At 57.7% G+C, this 24,065-nt stretch overlaps 3 protein-coding genes, 1 long non-coding RNA gene and 2 other non-coding genes across 16 annotated transcripts; 4 read left to right on the top strand and 2 right to left on the bottom strand.

Moving 5' to 3' along the window:
- Window positions 1–268: 268 nt before the first annotated feature.
- On the bottom strand, window positions 269–7,654 carry LOC121062628 (E3 ubiquitin-protein ligase TRIM7-like). Of its 2 annotated transcripts, none has more exons than XM_040542772.1 (7): window positions 7,050–7,654; window positions 4,592–4,696; window positions 4,265–4,492; window positions 3,596–3,618; window positions 3,029–3,144; window positions 2,655–2,687; window positions 269–1,797 (listed from the first exon to the last, which is right to left on the bottom strand). In XM_040542772.1, the coding sequence occupies exons 1-7, from the start codon at window positions 7,560–7,562 to the stop codon at window positions 1,271–1,273; spliced, it is 1,545 nt and encodes a 514-aa protein (XP_040398706.1). In that variant the 5' UTR covers window positions 7,563–7,654; the 3' UTR covers window positions 269–1,270. The 2 variants fall into 2 exon arrangements, with proteins under 2 accessions (XP_040398706.1, XP_040398707.1); XM_040542773.1 differs by having other exon boundaries at window positions 4,592–4,678.
- A 2,729-nt stretch (window positions 7,655–10,383) lies between these two features.
- On the top strand, window positions 10,384–15,294 carry LOC121062606 (zinc finger protein 835-like). Of its 8 annotated transcripts, none has more exons than XM_040542699.1 (5): window positions 10,384–10,710; window positions 11,053–11,167; window positions 12,236–12,348; window positions 12,517–14,337; window positions 14,512–15,294. In XM_040542699.1, exons 3-5 carry the CDS (start codon window positions 12,261–12,263, stop codon window positions 15,249–15,251), a joined length of 2,649 nt encoding a protein of 882 aa, XP_040398633.1. In that variant the 5' UTR covers window positions 10,384–10,710; window positions 11,053–11,167; window positions 12,236–12,260; the 3' UTR covers window positions 15,252–15,294. The 8 variants fall into 8 exon arrangements, with proteins under 8 accessions (XP_040398633.1, XP_040398632.1, XP_040398631.1 ...); XM_040542703.1 differs by having other exon boundaries at window positions 10,388–10,710; window positions 12,517–13,722; window positions 13,781–15,184; XM_040542701.1 differs by having other exon boundaries at window positions 10,391–10,710; window positions 12,517–12,615; window positions 13,057–15,290.
- A 669-nt stretch (window positions 15,295–15,963) lies between these two features.
- LOC121062633 (zinc finger protein CKR1-like) lies at window positions 15,964–20,761 on the bottom strand. Of its 3 annotated transcripts, none has more exons than XM_040542791.1 (3): window positions 20,659–20,761; window positions 18,056–18,210; window positions 15,964–17,636 (listed from the first exon to the last, which is right to left on the bottom strand). In XM_040542791.1, the coding sequence occupies exons 2-3, from the start codon at window positions 18,141–18,143 to the stop codon at window positions 16,264–16,266; spliced, it is 1,461 nt and encodes a 486-aa protein (XP_040398725.1). In that variant the 5' UTR covers window positions 18,144–18,210; window positions 20,659–20,761; the 3' UTR covers window positions 15,964–16,263. The 3 variants fall into 3 exon arrangements, with proteins under 3 accessions (XP_040398725.1, XP_040398724.1, XP_040398726.1); XM_040542790.1 differs by lacking the exon at window positions 20,659–20,761 and adding an exon at window positions 18,928–19,084; XM_040542792.1 differs by lacking the exon at window positions 20,659–20,761 and adding an exon at window positions 18,928–19,084 and having other exon boundaries at window positions 15,964–17,633.
- LOC121062669 lies at window positions 19,068–22,490 on the top strand. Its single transcript, XR_005815650.1, has 2 exons — window positions 19,068–19,143; window positions 21,064–22,490. It is a non-coding gene; the product is annotated as an uncharacterized LOC121062669 (long non-coding RNA).
- Window positions 22,265–22,373, top strand: TRNAL-CAA. The gene is made up of 2 exons: window positions 22,265–22,302; window positions 22,328–22,373. It is a non-coding gene; the product is annotated as a tRNA-Leu (tRNA).
- Window positions 22,491–22,696: 206 nt separating the features above from the next.
- TRNAE-CUC lies at window positions 22,697–22,768 on the top strand. Its single transcript has one exon. It is a non-coding gene; the product is annotated as a tRNA-Glu (tRNA).
- Window positions 22,769–24,065: the final 1,297 nt, after the last annotated feature.

Below are 24,065 nucleotides of genomic sequence, written 5' to 3'. Positions count from 1 at the left end.
GAGCACCAGGTGCTGCACACACCCCAGTAAAAATCCCCCGTGCCTGGGGGGAGCTGAGGTTTTAAACGGGAAGCAGGAGACGGGGGAGGCTTCAAAAAGCCCCCTCCCTGGAGGAGAGGCCACCCCACCTCCATTTGCTCACCGTGGAAGGGAGAAGACAGCAGCAGCATGCCCACGGAGAGCGATTTTTCCTCCTGTCCCATCTGTCGGGCACAAAAAACCACGGCAGGAGTCGCTGGATTGTTATTTTTTTGTTTTTTTTTTTTTCCTTTTGCACAGCAACTTTTATTTCCCCACTAAACAGAGTAACAGGGCAAAGAGACATAACAGCATCGCGGGGTCACACGAGGGCGGGCAGGGGTCTTGTAAGCACGCGCGAGATCACACCTAGAACGAGGCTTCCCCCCCCCCCCCCTCCCCTTACCCCACTACGCAGCCTGCACTGGGACCAAAATCCCCCAAAGCCAACCCCAAAATCCGGGTGGCACAGAGACTCCGGGTCGGCAGCGCGCCCACGGCTCTCGCCACAGCTTTTGGGTTGGCAGCCAGCGCCCCGAGCTCGCCCTGCCTCGCTCCTGGGCCGCAGGATCCCAGCGCTCGGCCCTACAAACCCTCGGCAACAACGGGAAGGTGGGGGGGGGAAAGATCGCGGGGTTTTTGCTCTCTAGTGGCAGCAAAAGACAGGCTCGGCCCCTTCCCGAGGAAGGGAGAAGCGAGGATGGGGGGGATGGGGGCGGAAAAAACGCTAAAAAGGTGACCTGCAGAGCAACGGTGTCAGGAATCAGGGGTTGGGTACGGTACCTTTCCTCCTCACACAGGTTTTCTAGCCCTCGAGAGCTTTCCGGGGTGCACGAAGCAGGCGGCTTTGCTACGGCTGAAGGCAGGAAGCGAGAAACCCCTGACGGAGCTTTTCTCCCTGGTTTGCCACGGGGGCAGCCAACTTAAAACAACGAAAAGGGAAGAGGGTTGCTTATAGAGCAGGCCAGAGCGTGAGTGGAGAGGAGAAAACCCTATACAGGGGCTACTTAAGCAGCAGGGTTTGTCCACCCTCAACGGTTGATGCCCCCAGAAAACCTTTTTCGGGGTAAGAGAGACCCAAAGTTTTTAAATGCAAGAACGAGAAAAAGAGGAAACCCCCCAAGCTGAACTAGGGACACGGACGAGTTTCGGGGCTTTTGTCTGAAAGCGAGGGGAAAAAGGGAACGGGATCGGGGCACTACTTGCAGGTCACCTCGGGGAGAGGGTGGGGGGAAGAAAGAAACCAGACAGGTCAATTGCAAAGGGAGAGCGAGGAGCCCACATAGAAGAGCCAGAAGAAAGGAAAGATCTTCTCGGTGAAAGCGGCCGTGAAGGTGAAGATGGGAGCCATGTTATCGGCGTTGTAGAACGCCACCCACCCGCCTTCGTAGTCCAGGTACACCCCGATCTTCCTGGGCCTCTCGCACAGGGACAGGGGCGTCTCCGGGGAGGTGAAAGCCTGGTACTGATCCCAATTCTTCCCCTTCCAGTTCAGCCCCACCGCCCAGATCCCCTCCTCGGGAGCGAAGTCGATTTTCTCCTTCCTCCGCACCGACTCGCGGGCCGCCCCCAGCACCCAGCTCTCCCCGTCGCCCACCTCCACCTCCCAGTAATGCCTCCCAGCTACGAAACCCTCGGCCGCCAGCACGCAGAAGGAGTAATCGAATCTCTTGGGGTTGGCCGGCAGCTCCTGGGGGGCACTCCTGAGCCGCACGCTCCTCTTGTCCTCCGACAGCACCAGGTAAGGGTTGGCTGTGTCCGGATCCAGAGAGAGATCACCTGGAAAGAGACGGGGACTTGAGCGCCTGCGAGAAAAAAAAAAAAAAAAAAGCCCTTTCCAACCCCCCCACCCCCAATCCCCAACGTGGATTGGGATTTACGTCCCCAACCAGACGAGGCCAGCAGCGGGGATGTCACCTCAGGCGGCTTCAAGCACAAAAAGCCACGTGGGAGCAAAGGTCAGCTCCCCCTGTAATTAAATCCCCCCCCTGTAATTAAAAACAGAGAAATTTGGGCATGCCAGCCTGCAAGCCCGGGGCTGGCTGACCCCAGAATAGAAAATTCTGGGCAAAAATGACATTTTTAGCCGGTGCCTGGTGCCAGAGAGGAAGGAGCATAAATATCCTCGGGTTTAAGGGCCGCTTTTCTTGCCCTCCAGGCGCCCGGGAGGAACTGGGGCTGCAGATCCTGAGAGCAGCCCCGAGATGGGAGGAGCAGAGGCTGCTCAATTTGGGTCTCTCCTTCCCCTGCCACCGCGCACCCAGGCAGGGAGACTGCAGCTTCATCCCTGAACCGAACACGGAGGTTTCAAAGTCCACCTCGGAGCAAAAATCAACCCCCACGAGCCGTGCCAAAGGTCTCCGTGCTCGGGATAGAGCAGATCAGCTCGAGAGTCCTCTTAACCCTGCAGTCTCCTAATAAATTTGATAATTGTGCCTCTCCTGGGCTCTTCCAGCAGCTGGATCGTTTCTTTGCCCCTTCTTCGGCAGCACCAGCAATAGTTTTCTCCTCTCCTGGCCTCTCAGGCTAGCTCAAAGGCCTTACCTCAAAGATTTCCCCCCCCGAGAAGCTGAAACCGAGTTCAGAGTTGCGAAAATAAAGGTCAGACTCCCCCCCAAAAAAGCCAAACTGCTCACCTGTATCGTTCTCCAACTCAAACCGAAGGTTCTCTGCAGGAAAAGAAAGAAATTTAGGTTCCTTTATGCGTGGGCAATCCTCAAGGACTACCTACGAGCACGCGTCCTTGCTCCCTGCCTCGTGGCAAGCCACCAAACACGACTGCGTGAACCCACAACAAGCTTCCGGGCAGAAACCCAAAGGAAACGTGATTTTCAAGCAAAGAGAGCTTTTCCTTTTCAACGAGAAGCTCCTCAAACAATAAAAGCCCTCCCCCAAAGCTCTTCCCAATAAGCCCAAGGGAGAAAATAAACAAGAGCACAGCTCCAGCCATCTTTTAAGTCGAATTAAGCACTTTTAAAGGACTTTTTTTTTTTTTTTTCCCAGTGCTCACCCTTGAACTCCAGCAAGACCTCTTTCAGCACTGCGCTCTTCTGGGAAAAGCTCTTGAGTTTCTTCTCCAGCTCGGCAAAGCCAGCCTCCGGCTTGCAAAACATCCAGCTCTCAAAGCTGGGGAGGAGAAAGCAGCGTTAGGATCCCTCTGGAAAAACCTCAAGCCTCCGACACACGGGCAAGGAAGGAACCCGCTCGGGTTTCCTGTTGGACGATTCCTCCCCTCCGTGCGTCCTCGCGAGGACTGGGACCAGTTTGGGGCTGCCCAGTACGAGGAAAATGGGAGACGTGGGGGGATCTCCACACCTCGGCTGGGCTCAGCCCCGATCCTGCTTTCGATACCGGTCCTGTTTGGACCGGAGACCTCCTGAGGTCCATCAGGGACCGAGTTACTCCTCAGCAGGACGCTCACACACGCCCAGCCACAAAACCCCAAAAGATTTGGGTTTTGCCCTGAGGGTAACGCTCGGGCGTGGGTGGGAACCAGGAGGTGAAGCTGGACTTGCGCCACAGCTCTGCCTCCGGGCCGAACCTCCCAGTTAACCCAGCAAGGGCCCAGTTCGCTCACCTGCTTCCAGCCGTGGTGACAACCTGGAGAGGGGAAAAGAAGCCTCAGTCAGTCCCACAACCTCCAAAATCCACCCCAAAACCAACCCTTCTGCTTATGGGGTCAGCTCCCGGCTGCCGTTTCAAGGGCAGGGAGCAGAGGGACTCACAGCAACGGCAGAATTTGTGGTTTTCACCCCCTTTTCCTTTTTAGGGTGAGTGGGGGGGGGGGGGGAAAAAAATCCACAAATCTTAAAAATTAAGAAAAATCGCGATTGCCATCAAGCTGCCAAGATTCAGGAGCTCACCGTGACGATGCATTAAGAGACAAACAAGTATCTGGGAGATTTGATATATATTTTTTTTTTCAGTCCTTGGCACCAAAAGGGGCCAAAAAAAGCTTTATTTTCGAGGGTCAGTTTTATCCCCACAGCTGTGGGGAGTTTTGGGAGGGGGCAGAAGATGAGCACAGCAGCTCTGCGGGAAGTCGGGAAAAAACTTTGCATTACTCAGAGGTAATTAAGAGCCCCAACCCCAAACTGCTCCCCAGCAGAGCACGTCGGCACCCCGCGGTCTCTGTTACGGGTTTTTTTTTTTTTACCCCAAGGGTGCCAGACCTGAGCTCTTTGGGGTTTTACACCCTTCTATACCGTAACCTCCGGGCTGGGAGGACACGTCCCAAGAGTCTCACCTGCCCGGACTGGTTCCCTGGGCCGTTTTCTCCTCCCTGCTCCCCCAGCAGCTTATCGAGCTGGGCGATCTCCTCGGAGAGCCTGGAGACGCTCTCATCTCTCCTCTTCACGATGTCTCTGTCTAGCTCCTCCAGGCGGGACAGCAGGAGCTGCTCCTTCTCCTCCAGGAAGCCTCGCAGCTCCTTGCACTCGGCCACGATCTTCTGCCTCTCCACTTCTGTCTGCTTCTGCAAAAACCCCAGGAGAGGGGAAAACCCGCGTGAGAGAGGCGGCCCCGGGGGCTGGGGAAGGTTTTGGGAAGTCCCTCACCCCCCCAAGGCGCTCACCAGCAAGTCTTCGCTCTGCCTCTCCCTCTCAGCCTTGGCTTCTTCGCGCCCTTTTCGCAGGGAGCTCAAATGTTCCTGCGGCACCTCCTGGAAGGCAGAAGAGATCTGATGAGAATTTTGGGGGATCGGGAACACGGAGGAAAGAGATGGCAGGGGATTCCCTCCGGTCCTGCAGCCACAAGTGGCTAAATTTCATCAAACACAGCATTTTTTGCAGCTAAAGGCACCATCAACCCAAATTGGGGTGAAACCAGCTCTGCACCACATCCTCCCTCTCGCCCTATTATCCTCACCCTTTTGTTTTTGGGCATACCAAGAAAGCCAGGTCCAAAAAAAAAAAAAAAAACCGAAAAAAACACCCACTAAAAAGCAGTTTGAGCAGCTCAGAGCCAGGCACAGCAGGAAGAAAAAAGAGAAACGAGCACGGGGTGGGGGAAATAAACCAGTTTTTAGCTCCCTGTAAAGACAAACCACCAAGTACCCCCCCCCCCCCCCCCCCCCCCCCCCCCCCAAAAAAAAAAAAAACCCACAGGGATCAGCTTTCACCTCCCAGCCCCATCGGGGTCTGGGGGGGGGCAGATTCTGGCCACCACACTAAGTTCGTTAAGGGCTTAAAGCAAAGCAAACCGCAGCGCCCAGCCTCGTTTAAGTCACTTGACCCCCCGACGAAGCAGCTCCTAGCAACGCTGAATAAAAAGCAGCACGGAGGACGCCACAGCGGGTCTTTCAGGGGAAATAAAACCCTAAAAAAAGGTTTTTGCTACGTGCTGTGCGGTGAGTGAGTGCACGAACGCGGGCTCGCTGCCCGGCACCGCGTGGTAACGCACGATTTGGGCGCGAGATTAAAGCAAAGGGCAGAAAAACAGGGCGCAGGTTGCAGGCTATGCCTGATGGGAAACCATTTTTTATTTTTTTTTAAAAAAAAAAAGCACAAAGGCAGATTAACGAGGCAAAAAAAAACAGGGCAGCGCTCGATGGTGGAGCTGCCTAGAGATGTCGCCGTGCTAAAAAAGGACAAGATCCCAAATTTGGGGTGAGCGGCGACGGCGGCTCGAGCTCCAGCTTCCCACTAAAACCCCCCAAGGGTGAAGATGGAAAAGACCCTGCGCTCAATCTGGTCCAAAAAACAGTACAAAAAATGGGAATTTAAGAATTAACGGGTGGTTTTAATGCTCTGTGGTGCAAGATCTCCCCGGTGCCACCCTCCCTTCCTCCTCCTCCTCCTCCAGCTGCCGCTGCGCAGTAAGCGCCCGCTGCCCGGCCGGCATCTTGCTTTTCTCCTCCCCGACTGAGAAACGAGGCCCGGCTGCTCGGTTTCAGCTCGCCCGCCCCCAAATCCCTCGTTATTCTCACCAAAAAGCCCCCCCAGGGTAATGAGGAGCGTCCCCTTCTCCACCACGGTGGTGCTGGCTGAGATCCGTCTGCGTATTCGCCCTGCGTCACGTTCCCCAACCGCCCTGGGCTGTTTTTTTTTTTTTTTCTTTTATTTGCAGGGGAAAAAAAGCTCTCCTGCGGGATTCCTGCTGCATTTTCGCCCCAAATCACGCTCAATACTGAAAAAAAACCCTACCCCCATCCTAAGGGGGCCAGCTCCACGTTTACTCTAGGGGGATTTCTGCACGGGGACGTGGCAGGTGAGGATTTTGGGGTGCCCGGCGTTATTTTGCACACTCACACCCGCACAAAGGCGACCCCGTGCAACTTCATCCCAGTGTTACTTTGCACGGGAGGCAAAACCAGCCAACCCCGCAGCAGCACAGACCCTCCCAGTATCCTCCCAGTTAAACCCAGCTCCATTTTGAATGGGGGACGTCCCCCCTGGCCCTATCCTACTGCACGAGGTCAGCCCTCACCCCAAGATTTCCCCACCTTGGGGGGCTTTTGGGACCCTACTGCTCCCCATATCCTGCCCCACCGCATGGGGCAGCACCCACCCTGGAAGAGGATCCCCAATAAATCCCAACAGCCCTGTGGGGGTCCCCATTATGCATAAGGGGCAACCCCAGAGCACTACACCCTATATAGATGCGAGCTGTGGGTTCCATATCCCCGATAAAAGTTCCCTATTGCATTTGAAACCCGGGGGGAGTCCCTTTTAGACCGTGCTGTGCGTGTAGGGGGGGGGGGTCCCATGGGATTCAAGGTGCGCCGCTCCACGTGGGGCGCCCATATTACACCCCCACGTTGAACAGGGGTGCTTCCCCTTCACAGAACAAGGATCCTTACCATACCCCTCACCCTCAATAAGCCCTATTACACCAAAAATAGGATCCTCGCTGCACCCCCTTTTTGGTAGGGTACAGGGGGGTTCCTCTACCGAGCCCCCCACCGCACCCTCGCCCCCAGGAGACCCCAACCGCACCCCGGCGGGTGTTCCCCGTTGCACCCCCGCCCCATAACACCCCCCCCACCCCCCCCCGGTGGTTTTGGGGTGCCCCTAGGGTGCTCCCCCGCTCACCTCCGCGGCGTGCGCCGCCTCCTCGGCGGGCAGCACGGTGTGGGTGCGGTGCTCCCGGGAGAGGTGGCAGACCACGCAGACGGCCCGGCGGTCCTGCACGCAGAAGAGCCGCAGGGGTTCGCCGTGCCGGGGACACCGCGGAGGCCCCGGGGGACCCGGCGGAGCTGCTGCGGGCAGAGGCGGAGAAGGGGCGGGAGGCCCCGGAGGCGGCTCGGCGGGGCCGGGGGGCAGCCCAAGCTGGCGGACGATGTGGACGATGTTGCCGAGGGAGCGGTTGGGGCGGAAGAGCCGCTGCGGCACCGGTTCCCGGCACTGCGGGCAGCAGAGCCGCCGGGCCGAGTCCTCCCAGCACTGGGTCACGCAGGCCCGGCAGAAGTTGTGGCCGCACTCGGCCACCAGCACCGGGTCGGTGAAGTACTCCAGGCACACCGGGCACGTCAGTTCGTCCTGCAGGCTGCGGGCGGCGCTGCAGGGAGCCGGCGGCACGGCGGGGGGAGCGGGCGGCGCCTCCATGCCGGACCCCCCCCCCGCCCACGAGCAGCGCTGCGCTCCGAGCTCCGCTCCCCTCCGCGCCGCCGCCCCGACTGCCGGCCGCCGGGGGCGGGGCCGCGCATGCGTGCCGCGAGGGGGCGGGGCCGAGCATGCGCGGTGCGCGGGGGGTGCCGGCGGGAGGGGGAGTGCGCCTGCGCGGAGGGGGAGGGGGCGGGGCTTAGCGGGGGTTGAGGGGGGCGGGGCCGTGAGGGGGGGAGGGGCGGTTTGGTTCCTATAGAGTCTGGCGGGGGGGGGGAGGACCCTAATGACCCCTATTGAGGGGAATTTGGAAGAGATTTGGGGTTGTTTATAGGGTGCTGGAGCCTTGTAGGGTGGTGGGAGTGGGGAACATGCCTCTGACCCTATAGGGTGCTGGGGGGGGTGTGCGCCTTAGCGCCTATAGGGGCTATAGGAGCCATGCACATCCTCCCCGAGCACCTTAGTGCCTATAGGGTCTATAGAAGTCATGCACACACACACACAGCACTTTAGTGTCTATAGGGTTTATAGAAGCCCTGCACATCCCCCCCCCCCCCCCTTCCCCAGCACCTTAGCGTCTATAGGGTCTATAGAAGCCATGCATACACACAGCACCCTATAGACGCTAAGGTGCTAGCGGCGGTGTGTATGCATGGCTTCTTATAGAGTGCTGGGGGGGGTCCCTATATGGTATGGGGTGAGGGGAATGCCTCTGTCCCTATAGGGTGCTGAGGGGGCATGCCTTAGTGTCTATAGGGTCTATACAAGATGTGCACACACACCCCCAGCACCTTGGTGTCTATAGTGTTGCATCACGCTACATCCAGCTCCACAGTCCCCAAATGCTCCATTCACTCCCTGAAAATACTCTTCAAATGCACGTCAATTTATCCACATCTTAACCCGTCCCTGTGAAACAGACACTATTAACTCACGCATTAATAATCACAATTATCGTCTTCATGTCTCAACTTCCAACTACAAAGTGACTTTGGTAGACTTGACACTGGCAATTTTAATTTTTTTTTGATGTTTAGGGTTCTTTGCCAACAGTGTCACCACAGGGCACGTGGGGCCGGAGCTGTTCCCCTCTTCCGCTGTCACATTCTTTCATTTTTTCTTGATTTTTCCCCTCAGTTGGCACCACAGGAAATGCCAGAGGAAAGCACGTTTTTTGGGATGGAAAATTAAAAGGGATTAATTGGCCCTGACGCCAGTGAGGTCCCAGTTTTGGGGTGCCTATGGCGCAGAGAAGCATCCTGGAGTGTTGAGGTGGGTGCTCGAAACCTGCCCCAACCACCCCAGTGACATTTAATTTCAAACGCATCTTCACAGATGTAATTAAGCCTTAATAGTACTGTAAGCCATTTGCATGCCTTGGCTTTGCTTTTTGTCATTTTTAAACCAGCTTTTATTTATAACAAAAGGAGACACCATGTCCAACGAGGAGCGTTTGGAGCCATGCTGGGTCACAGCAGACTCTTGGGGTGTCCTGTTTCACCTCAAAATTAAGTCTTTTGGGGAAATTTGGCACTGGGTTTGCACCCCTGTCACCCAGCAACCAGGTTCCCTGTGCAAATGATTAAAGATTGCAAAGTAGAAGTTGGAGAAACTCCCTGTGGACCTTTTCTTTTGTGGGAGATGCATGAGACAGATGGAGGATTTAATACCATGATTTCCCTGCCTTTCTTTACATTTTCCTCACTGTCTCTGCTGAAATTTGCTCTGAGGAGGAAGTAGCTGTGGGAGAGATTACTTTCTGGTGATGGTTTGGATGGGGTGGGCTAGAATTTGGGGTGAAAAACTGCAGATTCGGGGCCTGCGTGTTGGGATCTTCTCAGGGAGGAGGTGCCCGCTTCCAAAATGGCGGCGCCGTGCCCGCTTCCAAAATGGCGGCCGTGTGCCCTTTTCCAAAATGGACGCCTCGCCCTCAGGCAGGGCAAGAGGAGAAAATGGCTGCGGCTTCCCCCTCCCTAAAGGGCCATTGGGGCGAGTAGGGCGAGATGGCTGCTTCCTCCCTTTTGCTTGAGGAAAGCCTTGCTCAAGATGGCCCCCTGGGGGGAATGAGACCCTGGCATCCATCTTGGGTGAGGGCAGCCATTGCCACGGTGATGGGTCCTTTGAGGATGCACCTCCCCCAAAAAAACGACACCTGTGTGGCTGAAAGGGGGAATGGGGCCATTTTGCAGCCTCTGCGAGCCCCTAAATCCTCGTAGGGCTCTTAAACACATCAGAACTGTGCTCCTTGCCAGCAGGACATGCATGCAGCTGTCCCCATTGACAGATCCCCCACCCCTTTTCTCCACAGAAGAGGCCCTTGGAAAGAATTGGGACAGCTGCTGCCCCGTTCCCTTACTCCAGGTTTGCTAAAATGTCCCATGATACCTTCCCCCATCTCCAAATTTAGGATGTTTGCCCTCAAAGTGGTCTCTAACAGATTTATCATCCATAAATTCAGGGGGTACTGCTTTGGGCTGGCAGAGGCCTGCAGTGAGGAGCTCCGCTGTGAACTACAGCCATTCATGAGGAAATGTCACTGTGGGACCCCAAAATTGTCATATTTTCTATAATTTCGGGAAGAACATCTCACTGTTTCTCCTCAAACCATGCTGGCTGCATCATGGGGGTGAAAGTGGCTGCCAGCCAAAGAACTGCTCTGATTTTGCTGGTGACATTGTGCATCCAGATGTGTTGTTATTTTGGGGAGGTGTTGCAAGGGAAACTGCGTCCGCACGATTTTTTTATTTGGCCTTTTTTTTCCTTTTTTTTTTTTTTTTTTCTCCCAAAGGATTTTTTTAGATTTCTATTTCCGCCTATGCCGTAGCTATTGCCGCCAGAGGGCCCTGGCAATTGTGCAGAGCTCTTTTCCCTTCTCTCTCTCTCTCTCTCTTTTTTTTAATTCCTTCCTTCCTTCCCTTTTTTTTTTTTTTTTTTTTTTTTAACTCTCTTGTTGCCCAGGATATTGGAGGGGCTGGGCTTGCGGCCACCGCTCCCTGTGGCCCTCGCACCCCGGGGGGGACACCCAGCCCCCTGCCCCTCTGTGCTGTGTTTTGGGGGGAAAAGAAGGGTTTTTTTTCAAGGCAGGGTGGGGGGCAGAAAGTGGGGCACCTCCAGGCTTTGTCGCCAGCACCTCCCGAGCCGGAGACCACAGGTAACGGGGAGGCTTGGTCTTTGGATGCAGAGAGGGAGTGTAAAATGGCTCCTTTTCCATCCCCCTTTCCTTCTCCCCTCCGTCCTTCCTTTCTTCTCCCCTCCCAGCCCATCCACCTCGCCACCCGCACACTCAGCTCGCCAGATGCTCTCCATCCCTGTTAAAAAAAAAAAAAAAAAAAAAAAAGCTCTTCCCATTGTCTTTCTGGAGGTGCTGGCGTCCCTCCGTCCTTCCCCCTTGTTTTGTTTGCATGGGGTGGGATTCATTTCGTGTCTCGTTCGGGTGCCTTTGAGTGCTGATAGTGCTGACCCCCCCCCCCCCCCTTTTGTTTTATTTTTTTAGCAGGATGGAAAAACCACCCAGGAAAATAAATGAAGCAGGATGAACTGCCAGGGAAAAAAAAAATGTAGGAGGGATCCGCGGTGTGCGCCTGAAATCGCCCTTTTATTCCTGACATCAGTAAGTCGGGTACAGCCTGCCCCAAACCTTTCTTGTCTCCCCGTCAGTCCTCCCTTCTCTATCCTCTGCAGCTACAGGAGCTGGAAAATAGAAATAAAGCAGGATCCTAAATGCTGCTCGCAGAGGAGGATGAGCGAAAGGAGGGAGGAGTGGGAGCAATTTGGTTTTTTAAATGATTTTGCAGCGGAGAGCGCCAAACCTGGTTCCTCCACTTGGGAAAAGTCTCATTTTTCCCCCACCATGGTTAGAGACGGTGCTGAGCACCCGAAATTTATGGCTCCTCGGGGCGTGGAGAAATATATAATTAATCCTTTTTGCAGGGGTGGGGAGCAATTGCTGTGTGTTTTGGGGGGGGCATTTCTGGAAAGTTTGGGACAAGAGTCTTGATGAAGGTGAAGGAACCTGTGGAGGAGCACTCAGGATTTCAGGATTTGGTACAGTAGGAATTAACTTTGATAAGATTTGAGTGAAAAATCACCCGAACGCTACTGTGAAAGCGTGTGCACTGAGAAGTGTGCACGGAGCATTTCTTGGACCTGTTCCACCTACTAGAAAGCAAACTCTTGTATCCGGTAATTAAACCACTCAGATTTAAGTGCTTCTAACCTAATTGTCTGCATTCTTCAGAAAAAAAAATTACCTTTATCTATATTAAAAATAAAAAATAAAAAAGGATTTAGCTGAGTTGTTGAGTGTAGAGTCTGCTTGTACAGTAAAAAAAATGCATCTCTAGTGATAAGTGATATGTCAGTTTGTTTTAGAGTGAGGATGTTGTCTGCAGGTTACTGAAATATGTGTTCTTAATGGAACGGGGTTTATTCTTTTTATTTTTTTTAAGAATCATGCTGGAAGATCTGGGAAAATAAGTGGTGGGTTAAGGGATAGAGGTTTATTAGCCACTTGTCCCCAGTTTTGTGATACAGTGAAGGCTCAGCCTTTCTATCAGCCAGCAGAGAATCCACACGTTAATAAAATGGGGGGGGGGGGGTTGCATGCAAATTTTTGGGTTTGGTTGTTGTTGGCTTGCGATGCTGGGCTCTGCTGATGGGGTGTCACCTCCTCATTGCAGGGGGGGGCTCGCGACGCCAGCCATGGAGCACTATGTGCTGCTGGACCCGCGACAGCGAGCGCTGTATCGCGACGTGATGCAGGAGAGCTACGAGACGCTGATGGCGCTGGGTGAGGAGACCCCAAAATAATGGAGAAAATTTGGGGATGGGCAAAATATCTGGGGAGGGGCACGGGATCTGGCTCGCTGGATCCGCTTGTCTTCGTGCGAGGGGCTGGGGGGCTCCTGGGGAGGGTGAGCCCTGCTGATCCGTGTTTCTCCCCCTCCTTTTTTTCCAGAATTCCCTGTTTCCAAGCCCAACCTGCTGTCCCGCCTGGCCCACGAGGATGAACCAACAGCCCTGGATCTCCACGTACCCAAGGATGCCCCGTCTGGAGGTGAGCCCCCGCATTGTGCCTTGATCGTGGCACAAAAAAGCTTGGGGTTGGCTCCTGCTGGTGGCTTTCCCCTACCTGTGGACATCTCCGTTTTGGGGAGAAAGATGCTGGGATGGCCAGACTGCAATGCCAGTGGGATGTCCTGGACGAAATGGAAATGCCAAAGCCCCTTTGCAGTCAGCCAAGAGGAAGAGGCGTTTTTTGGGTGGCCCAGAGAGAAATGGCGGTGCGGTGGAGGTGACAGTGATTTAATTACTGCATTAATGCTGGTGGCAGGGGGGTGGGATGGGGATCAGCTCCCATGGAGATGCTTCCCCAGAAGAAGGTGTGAAATAAAACGAGGAGGAATCCCTCCCTGCCCTCCATTTCATCTCCCCAGCCCCGGCAGAGACAAAATCTCCTGCCTGGGTCGTGTCTGTCTTTCCCTGTGCCCCACAGAGGACGGAGCACGAGCGGAGCAGGAACCCACCCGAGAAGAAACTGCTGAGAAAGAGCCCGAAGCAACAAAACCCACGGGTGAGGAGCATCCCTCGAGCCCGGCCGAGGCCGCGGCAAAGGCGGGCAGGAGCGGGGAAGCGCCGCTGCCGCAGCGGGACCCCCAGCCCGGCAACACGTGCGGCGAGTGCGGCAAGAGCTTCAGCCACAAGTCGGCCCTGGTGAAACACCAAAAAATCCACAGCGGCGACCGCCCGCACGAGTGCCCGGACTGCGGCAAGGGCTTCATCCAGCGCTCCGACCTCACCATCCACCAGCGGGTCCACACGGGCGAGCGGCCCTACGCCTGCCCCGACTGCGGCCGCCGCTTCAGCGTCAGCTCCTCGCTGCTCACCCACCAGCGCACCCACGCTCCCGGCGGGGAAAAACCCAACCGGTGCCCCCAGTGCGGCCGCAGCTTCGCCGACCCGGGGGCTCTCGACCGGCACCAGAAGAGCCACCTGGGTGGGAAGCCCTACGAGTGCGGGGTGTGCGGGAAAGCCTTCGCCTGGAGCTCCCACCTCGAGCGCCACCGGCGCATCCACACGGGCGAGAAGCCCTTCCAGTGCGCCGAGTGCGGGCGAGCCTTCGCTTGGAGCTCCCACCTCGACCGCCACATGCGCACCCACGCCGCCGCCGCCGCCTCCGAGGAGGAGGAGGACGGCGAGGAGGAGGAGGAAGAGGCCCCGCCGCCGCCCCCCCCAGAAATGCGCCGACTGCGGCAAGCGCCTCAACCACCAGACGGACCCGCAGCGCTTCAAGCACAAGGGCACCCAGACGCCGCCGGCCGGGGACGAGCCCGCCGGCAGCCCCCCGCGGCCCCACCGCTGCGAGCAGTGCGGCAAAAGCTTCGGCCACAGCTCCAACCTCCTCAAGCACCAGCGCGTCCACACCGGCGAGCGGCCCTACCCCTGCCCGGATTGCAAACGCTGCTTCCGTTGGGGCTCGGCCCTGGCCAAGCACCAGCGCACGCACGCCCGGCAGCAGCAAAGCGGCGAGGCTGCCAAACCGTGCGCCGAGGAAAGCGGCGCTGGAGGAAAACCCTACCCGTGCGGGGCTTGCGGCAAGAGTTTCGGCTGGGTCTCGCACCTGGAGCGCCATCGGCGCATCCACACCGGGGAGAAACCTTTCTGCTGCGGGGAATGCGGGCGAGCCTTCGCCGTCAGCTCCCACCTGGAGCGGCACCGGCGGGTGCACACGGGCGAGCGGCCGTACCGCTGCGGCGACTGCGGCAAGAGCTTCGCCGTCAGCTCCACTTTGATGGCCCACCGCCGCACCCACGCCGCCCAACCGGGCCGGCCCCACGCCTGCCCCGAGTGCGGGAAGGGGTTCAGCACCCCGGCCAGCTTGGAGAGGCACCGGCGGCTCCACCGCGGCGAGAAACCCTACCAGTGCGGCGTCTGCGGCAAGGGTTTCGCTTGGAGCTCCCACTACGACCGGCACCGGCTCACCCACACCGGCGAGAAGCCCTTCTCCTGCGCCCACTGCGGCAAGTGCTTCGGCCGCAGCTCGCACCGCAACCGGCACCAGCGGGCCCATGCCCAGGGCGGCCCCGAGAAGCGCCATGTCTGCCCCGAGTGCGGCAAAGCCTTCGGCCTCGCCACCGCCCTGGCTGCTCACCAGCGACTGCATGCCACCGGCAGCGGGGGCCTCAGCAGCCTCTCCTTGCTGCCGCCCTCGTGGTGGGAAGGAGAGAGGCCGGGGGGCACGCCGACACCCCCCGAGCTCTGGCCGGAGGAGACCGGCTCCATTTTCCAGCAGCACCCAGTGCCTTCCTCCTCCTCCTCCTCTTCCTCCTCCTCCACGGCCCCCAGGGGCTGGGCTGCCAAAGCTCTCCTGCCCCCCAGCGTGGCGTGGAGGCCTGGGGAGGGGGACGCCCTGCAAAGCGATGCCGCAGCCCCCCAAGAGCCTTGGGCGTCCCCGCCTCCCCCCAGCTCCTGAGACGGAGTCAAAATTTGGGGTGGGTGGGGGGACAGAGCCACCCTCTGCCTTTGGGGACGCCCCGCTGCTGGGGTGGGGGGCTCGCCTGTCCCCCCCCCCCCCCCCCATCCCCTGGCAGGGGGTGCAAAGGGGCTGTTTGGGAGCTGGGAAGGGGGTCTAGGACACCTTGGCATGTGGGGGGGGGGGTTAGGATGGAAGTGGGGGGGGTGAAGTGGAGGTAGGGAGAGGGGGCACACGGAGGGAGAGCGGGGTGGGGGTGGATTTGGGGAGGGCTGGGTGGTCACCCTATAGCCCTCTCCATCCTCCGTTGTGTGTGTGTGGGGGGGGGGGGTTTGGGTGCACGGGAGGGGACCCAGCAGCAAAAAAAAACCCCACCAGTGTTAACTGGGGGAACCCCGTGCCGCAAGGGGATTTGGGGGAGAAACGGCTCAGGAGAGAGCCAAGGGGACCAGCCCCAACTGCCCCAAAATATGCTTGGGTCACGCCGAAGCCGGTTTGGGATGCGCCGGGGGCTCGGGCAGGGAGGGAGAGGCTGGCTTAGCAGGTAATAAAATAGAGGGTAGTTCACCAAAAACACCTCTCCGTGTGTCTCGGCGTCTTTTCTCCCCGGAGCACGATTTCCCCAGCAAGCCCAGCTCCTGCCCGGGGATTTTTCCCCGTAGGATCCGTCCCCAGCCACATCCCACAGGGTCCGTGTGCTTTAAAACCCCTCCACGCATTTCCCACCAGGAGCACCCACGGGGTTTGGGGTTGTGGTGCAAGGAGAGCCAGGCACAGGTGGCTACAGGGCATGGGGCTCCCTTTTTTTTTTTTTTTTTCCCCCTCCTTTCCCCCCCCGCCCCTCAAACCTCCCTCCCCGCTTGCTGCACCCTCGGGGTCTGGTTTATCCCCACGGTGTCCCCGTCTCCAGCCCCAAAAAGCAGACCCGACACAGCAGGTACAAATAACCACGTGTTTTGGCACAAGGACAGCCCCAGGAATCCGCGTCGACCCTTCCAAATGGAGAAGGGCGCCGTGTGTCCCCCAGGAAGGGGCTTCGTGTCCCCAAAAATGTCCCTTTTTGGAGTCCCCTCCTCCACCAAGGGAGCAGGCAACGTTCCCCCGTCGCTTCTAGGAGACACCAGGAAGGATAAAACCTCATGGAGCAGCCCTGCCACCCTCCTCAAAAGCGTCACTCGCTGTCATTTGTCTTGTCCCCATCCCAAAGTTTTCTTTTGGGGCACTCAGGGCCCTTCATTGCTCCTCGCCGCTGCTGGCTCCGGGCGACTCTGCCAACCCCACGGCGCAGTGGGACGCAGCGGGGGGCTTTTCCCCCGCCGGCCAGGTCCTCTCCGGCGAAAAATCCACCTTGGGGAGGTGGCTGCGGCGGTGCTTGGTGAGGTGGGAGCTCTGGGTGAAGGCTTCGCCGCACTCGGGGCACTCGTAGGGTTTCTCCCCGGTGTGGACGCGGCAGTGGCGCTCCAGGTGGGACGCCCACGCGAAGCCCTTGCCGCACTCGTCGCACGTGTAGCTCTTTTGGGCCACGTGGCCCTGCTGGTGGGCGAGGAAAGGGGGGGCCTCCCAGAAACACTTCCCGCACTCGCCGCACTTATAGGGCCGGTCGGGGGAGTGGGTTTTGCGGTGCTGGAGGAGGTGGGCTTTCTGGGCGAAGCGCTCGCCGCAGCTGCCGCAGGAGAAGGGGCGCTCGCCCGTGTGGACGCGCCGGTGCCGCTCCAGGTGGGACGCCCAAACGAAACCCTTCCCGCAGTCGTCGCAGCGGTGGGTGCACTCTTGCCGGTGGCCCCGTTGGTGCCTGGCCAGCGCCGGCCCCGCTCGGAAAAGCTTGCCGCAGTCCCCGCAGCGCAAAGCTTTCTTGCCCAGGTGGGTGCGGCGGTGGCGAGCCAGGTCGGAGCTTTGGCAAAAGGTCTTGCCGCACGCCGGGCACCGGTGGGGCCGCTCGCCCGTGTGGCTGCGGCGGTGCTTGGCGAGGTGCGAGCCTTGGGTGAATGCTTCGCCGCACTCGGGGCAGCCGAAGGGTTTCTCGCCGGTGTGGACGCGCCGGTGGCGGGCCAGGTGGGACGCCCAGACGAAACCTTTGCCGCAGTCGCCGCATTTGTGGGGTTTGTTGGCCGCGTGGCCCCGGCCGTGCGCCGCCAGCTCGGCCGCCCCGGCGAAACGCTTGCCGCACTCGCCGCATTTGTGGGGCCGGTCGCTGGCGTGGGTGCGGCGGTGCTGGAGGAGGTGGGAGCTTTGGCTGTAGGTCTCGCCGCACTCCGGGCAGCTGAAGGGGCGCTCGCCCGTGTGCACCCGCCGGTGCCGCTCCAGGTGCGAGGCCCACGGGAAGCTCTTGCCGCAGTCGGCGCAGCTGAACGGCCGCTCCCGCGCCGAGCCCTTGCTGCTCGCCTCACGGAGAGGCTTCACGCACTCTAATTTCGGGGCCGGGGTGGTTTTGGGCACCTTCGCGATGCATTGAGGCGCGGCTTTGTCGGGCCGTTTGGTTTTCCTCCTGTTGGAGCCCAGGGTTTTGGCCCTCTCCGGGCTGTGGGATGGGTGCTCTTCGAGCTCCTCGGGGATCTGCTCCACGGCGCCTTCCTCCGCTGCTTTTTCGCTTATCAGCCCCTGTGCTGCTGGGGAGATGGGGGGGGGGGGGAAAAAAGGGGAGAGCATGGCCTCAGCTGGAGCAAGGGGGGGGGGGGGGGGGGGGCATTTAAACGGATGGAGCAGGTTTCCCCTATAAATCCAGCGTCCCGAAGGGGAGGAAGAGAGGACGAAGGAACTGGGGACACGGATACGCATGAGTACCCCACGAGCTGTTTTTCAATTAAATAACATGCAGAGACCCACAATATTTTCCTGTTTTAAAATTAAAAATTAAGGAAGACGCTGGGGCTTGGGGGAAATCCCCCTTGAAACCTGCCTGGATTCCTCCGCCCCGTGCCTTTTGGGTAGGGGAAAAAAAAAATAAAAATAAAAATAGGGCAGGGTGAAAAGGCAGGGGGGTGTCTGAGGAGAAAAAAAGGGGATCCGGGGGGGGGGGTTGTTTTACCAAGGGACATCAGCGTTTCGTAGCTCTCCTGCATCACATCCCGGTACAGCGCCTTCTGCCCCGGGTCCAGCATCACCCAGGGCTCCATGGTGCGCGGGGGCCACAGGAACAAAGGTTTGTGCCTCCTGTCCTCGCTCACGGCTCCTCAAAGCCTCCTGTGGGGAAGAGAAATCCCTAAAACGGGGGGAAATCCCCCCAGAAACGCTTCTCACTTGGGGTTTTGATGCTTTTTCCTGGGCTGAATTTGGGGTTTTCTCTCTCCCTCTTGCAGTGCACGCAGGGTCCCCCCCGCAGGATTAAACCCCAGCCTGCTTGGGGACAGGGGAGCAGGAGGGTCCCCATTGCCTCGAGAGAGATTTGGGGGAAGAAATGATGAAATTGGAGCTTATGCAGACAGCTGCAAAGGGACAAAGGAGGTTTGGGAGGCAGAGCTCTCCCCATAATAATTCCGTTTCCCACCCCATATCCCAGCACAGCCCTCCCCATAATAAAATGTCTCCCTCGAAATCTTTCCCCATAAAGTTATTTCGCCCTGCTGCCTGTTTCCCCCCCCCCCCCCCCCCCCCCCCCCGTTTTTCCACCAAACCACATCCCGCAGCAACCTCTGCCTTCCTCCCTCCACCATCCCAGTTCCCCCAGTCCCCATCCCACTGGGAATCGGCCCTCCCGGCGTGACAGCACACTTTGGGGGGGGGGGGGGTGGCCACATCCCACTAACCGGGGGCCCCCCATCCTCTCCCCCAAAAAGAAGCCGCCGCTCCCAGCGAACACCCCCGAGGGCCGCATCCTGCGAACTCCAACCCCGACGCGGCTCGGGACCCGCGCACAGCGCCGTCCCTTCCCCAAATCGCCCCCCCTTTACACCCCGTTACCTGGGATCGCTGCTGTTCACCGGGGGGAAACGTCCCCCCCACCAACACCCACCCCCCCCTGCTTTTTAGGGTGTTATTGGGGTACGCAGACCCCCCTGACAATGGGTTACAATGGAGGCGATGCCGGGCATGGCTTTGCTCCGGAAGCCCAAGCCGGTATCCGGCACAAAGGAGATGCCAAGAATAAGCTCAGCTCTTACCCAGAGCCCTCTAGAGGTAACCCAAACCCGGCTCCCCCCCCCCCCCATCCCACTGTCCCCAAATCCCCGGGGGGGGGGGGGGACACACAGGGACGGCCACAGGTCCCGCTCCGTCACCTCCTTTCCCCAAGCATCTCCAAAGAGTTTTTTGGGGGGGCCCCCAGCTCGTCAGCCTGGCCGAAATCCCTGCTCCTGGGTCATCGAGGGGGGGGGGGGAGTTTAGGGTTTTGCAAGTTTGGGGTGCAGCGGGGGAATCGGGTGAGGTGGGACAAGGGGGACACGGGGTGTGTGTGGGGGGTTGCTCTGCCAGTATCGGGGATGGGAGCTGGGGGCAAGAAATTGGGGTTTTCGCCTGGAAATGGGGACCCGAAGGGGGGGGGGGGGGTGATAAAATTGTTAAGGGACGGGATCTAGGAAAGGAAAAGCTGCTTTTTCCCCCATCTTTTGGGGTCTGTAAGAGGAAGGATAAAATGGGGAAGGGGCTCAGGGTGAACTGGGGTGTACCGGGGGGCAACTGGGATTTTAAAGGAGACTGCAGGGTGTGGGGGGGGCACGGTTTGGCTATGGGGTCCCGGCATACGGGACACATCCCACATATTGAGGGGGGGCACCGCAGGTCCCCTTGTGTGCCATGTGGCCCAGGACCCCTCCCCCCCAAAGGGGGGGGGGCAGCACCCCCAAAAGTTGGTTTATGGGGGGGAATTGGGGGCGAGATACGGAGCCGGGTGGCATCTGGTGCTTATGGGGACACCGGTCCCATTGTCACCGCGAGGAGATCGGGGCTCAGTGGGGGACACCAGACCCCCTGTTTTCATCACGTGGTTGGCAAAAACAGCTTGTTCCCCCCCCCCCAAAAAAAAATTAAATTATTATTTTATTAATTATTATTATTTTTTTGTGATTTAACTCCTCCCTGGGTGGGAAAGCAGCGATTTTTCTTTTAATTTCCTTCACCAAGAGCTCGAGGCTGGGGGATTATCCTAAATCCTGCCCCCCCTAACGCACAGGCATTTAACCCCTTCCTCCCCAGAGCCAACTGCTGCAGCCTCCCCCCCTCTTCTCCCCTCTCCATCCCTCCTCAGCAGCAGACGGATGATCCCAAGGGGACTGAGCCCCAGTTTTGGGGGATCTCCATCCTCATCCCCATCATGCCCAGGTCCATCGAGGCCAAGGGGCTGCTCTCTGCCCCAAAGCCAGAGCCAGAGCCTCGGGGTGATGGGCACGGGGAGGGAGGAAGAGACCCACATGAGCTGCCCTACATCCCAGTTCAGCCCCCATACTGGGACCAGTGCAAGGAGCAGAGAGGGGGGGCACCAGTCCTCGTAGCTCCATGAAATGGCACGGGGAGACCCCAAAACTGTTTTTCAGGTGGTCCAAGAAGGACCCAAGAAGGCGGAATGCCCCATGCCCTGTATTTTCTGCAGCAGTGGTGGAAGGAGATGGGCTGTAGGGAGCCTTGGGGCTTCCTCTCTCCACCAGAGCCCCCAAATCTTGTAGGAGCTCCCCAAAAGCACCCAGTTTTCTGCTTTACCTGGTGGGATCTCCTCTGGCCTGGAGCTGGATGAGAAGATCTGGGCACCAAATCTTCAAGACTCAGCTACGAGATCCCTCTCAAGCAGCCCTTGCACAGCTGAGAAAGTGGCTTAAATAACCCAGAAAAAAAAAAAAAAAAAAAAAAAAAGGAGGAAAGGAAAACACCTGGGACTTCTCCCCAGGTGCTGTTCTGCAGCACGCTCCTTTTCCCATATATTTTCACATTTAGGCTCTACATTCATTGGGATTTGTCTGGGGAACGTGGTTAGGGAGCTCCAGACACTGGCCTTGGCTGCTCTACCCCTGTCCCAGCTCCTAGAGCCTCTGCAAAATCACGCCAAACCCATAAGCCCAGCCCTAAATAAAGAGAATCGTGGGCAAAAAACATCATTTCTCTCCCCAGCTCACTACCACGCCGGGATAAATGTGACTTCAGGACGTCCAGGAGCAATCACCCTGCTTCCAAATGTCCCCAGTGGGGCTTCCAGTCCCCGACCAGACATTTGGTGTGGTCTCAGCTCCCACCGGAGGCTCTTTGGAGCATTTCGTGGTCTCCCACCAGCATCGTGGCAAGCTGATTTATGTCATCCCACATTTGCAGGATGCTGAAGATGCTCCCATCCAGGAGCCAACCCCAAATAGCGTTGGCATCACGGGGTGCTAGGCTTGGTGGCCATCCCTGCAGGAATGCTCTTGAACCAAGAGGGTGGGGAAAAGCTCTGAGTTTATTTTTTTATTTTTTTCTCCTTCCCTCTTTTTCTTTCTTCTTTTCCCTGGGCTTAAAACGAGGGAGAAGAGGCAGGGCGTCGTGGCGAGAGGTGTTATTCAATTCGCGCAAGAAGACCTGCGGGGCACGAGGGAAGGAAACCTCACTCCACCTCGTCTCATGACTTTGCCCACGGCAGCCCGCAGCTCCGAGGTGCCGATGAAGGACCCGCGGCGCTGCTTCCTCCAGCGGTCTGCCTCGCTCACCAGCCCCTTGCAGAGGTTGCCCATGGAGGATTTCATCAACCTCTTCGCCCTGACCGACATGCGCCTGCCTACCGGTGGCATGTGGCTGGCCAGCCTGGAGATGCCCCTCTTGCTGGATTTCTTCTTCGACTGGGAATTGAATCCCTTTGGAACTGGTTTCCAGCGCCTCGACCTTCTCTGGTTAAGGGGAGGCTTTGTCTGCTGGGTTTTCTGCTTCCTCCTCCTCCTCCTGTTTCTTGGAGGCTGCCCTCGTTTCTTGGTGGCCGCGGCCATGGGGTCTCCTTCGGCCTCGGTGGTCCTCGCTGTGGGGGTGTCCCAGAGCTTTTTTAGGGGTGGGCATAGGCAAATGAGGGCTCGACACCGCAGCCCGGGGTTGGCTGGGTGAGACAGGGCTCCTGTGACATTATGCGTAATTTGCATAAAGATCTGAGCCAGAAAAACCCACAATTAGGGCAAAGAAAAATACAGAAATATATAAAAACACACACATATATCTAAAATACATATAATATATATGCATTTACATGGCTTAATCTCAAGACAAGCCCCCAAAACCCTCCCCCCCAGACCCACTTGCTTTTTTTTGAAGATTAATTCTTGAGGATGAGGAGGGGAGGAAGGCCTCAGCCAGTGTCAGGATGGCCGAGTGGTCTAAGGCGCCAGACTCAAGGCTCTGCTTTCCCTTCCCTGGGGTTTTCTGGTCTCCGAATGGAGGCGTGGGTTCAAATCCCACTTCTGACACATCTTTTCCTTTGCAATCTTAATAATTTTCGATAGCTCCTGCACGGGATTTGGGGGAAAAAGCCGATTTTCCTTTTTTTTTTTTTTTTTTTTTTCCGGCGCTAAAACTTGCTCCTGTTCCCATTTCTGCGCCCAGCCCTTTGCACCCGCGCGTGGGCAGAAAGCACGAGTGGGTTACAACGAGAAAACGGGCTGGGGACACGCTGCTTTGGGGGGGGGTCCCGGCTGACGGGGGGGACAAAACGGCCGCCCCCCCCGTGGGCTGGGGTCCCCCCGCGACGGGGTCACGCGTGGGGCCTCGCCGGATCAGCCCGACCAGCGGTTCCCTGGTGGTCTAGTGGTTAGGATTCGGCGCTCTCACCGCCGCGGCCCGGGTTCGATTCCCGGTCAGGGAAGTTCCCTTTTTTTTCGCCCCCCCACCCCGAAAGTTTCTTTATTTTACTTTTTTCTCCTGCTAACAACCACAATAGATTTTGTTTTTTATTATAAATCTTTTTTTTTTTTTTCTCCTCCTCAAATTCAACGGTAGAAGCATGCACTCACATTTACTAGAAGCACGCGCTCACGCTCTCACATTTACCCTCTGAAAGCAGATGCGTGGTCGGGCTGATTTTTCTTTCGAAGAATCACTGCTTTAATTGCCATGGTTAATATCCTGGCAAGGGCAGGGCCGGGCTAGCACCACCGCTATCCTGGGGCAGTTTAGGGTGTTGTGACATTTTCCATGCACACAGCCATTTAAATCATCAGCAATTCATATAGACTCAGGTATATATAAGCATCGCCTTGCAGCAATGAGGATGGAAGCCCTGATTTTTCTAACGTAACACCTACAGCTTCTCACTAATGAGATTGTGAGCCCCATGATAAAAAAAAAAAAAAAAAAAAAAAAAACCAACAAAAACAAACAAACAACTCTGACACCACCAAATGCCGATAAGTTTGTGCTTTATTGCAATGCTGATTTTAATATTTCCTTCCCTGCAATCTCTCCACCATATGCTGGTGGTCGCACAGGTCTTCCCAGCAGCTTTTCCAGTTTTTAATCCCTCTCCTTTGGGCTTTGGATCTTGCTCCCGAGGGCTTAAAGGAGGGAGAGGAGGGAGGGTCTATGCTTTTAGCGCCCGCTTCGTGCGGCCACGCTGGTCATCGCGTGCCTGAATCGCTTCGGCATCACGCGGCGGAGGGCGGCTTGGACATGCGCGGGGCCGGCGATGGGGTGGCGGCTCTCCCTCCGCAGCCGGTCGGCCTCCTTCGACACCTGCTTGTAGACATCCTGCAGGAAGCTCACCATGAGCCCCTTGGCCTCGGGGGACAGGAGCTTGCCGTCTCGCTTCATCTGGTTGAGCGCCTTGGCGCTGATGGGGTCGAAGGAGCCTTTCATGGCCACTTTCTTCCGTGGCTCTGTGGGTTTCCGCTTCGCCTTCCCATGGGGCTTCCTGGGCTTGGATGGAGGTCTTCTGGCATGATTCTTTTGCCTCCTCCTTTGCCGGGGTTGTCTCCTCCTTTGGGATCTCTTTCTTCCCCCAGCAGACACCATGGCTCAACCCTGCCCTGCCTGGACCCCTCAAACCTGCAAATACCTCTGCCCACCCCCCTTTTAAGCAAATTAGGGACAGGACGGAGCCCCCCATTGGCCAAGAGAACAATGCCCCCCAGCACTTCATAATGGAATGATGCAGGTCACTGGGC

This window comes from Cygnus olor, chromosome 33, assembly GCF_009769625.2.
Source record: "Cygnus olor isolate bCygOlo1 chromosome 33, bCygOlo1.pri.v2, whole genome shotgun sequence".
Classification (NCBI taxonomy): domain Eukaryota; kingdom Metazoa; phylum Chordata; class Aves; order Anseriformes; family Anatidae; genus Cygnus; species Cygnus olor.
This window is presented reverse-complemented; position numbering and strand designations above follow the sequence as displayed.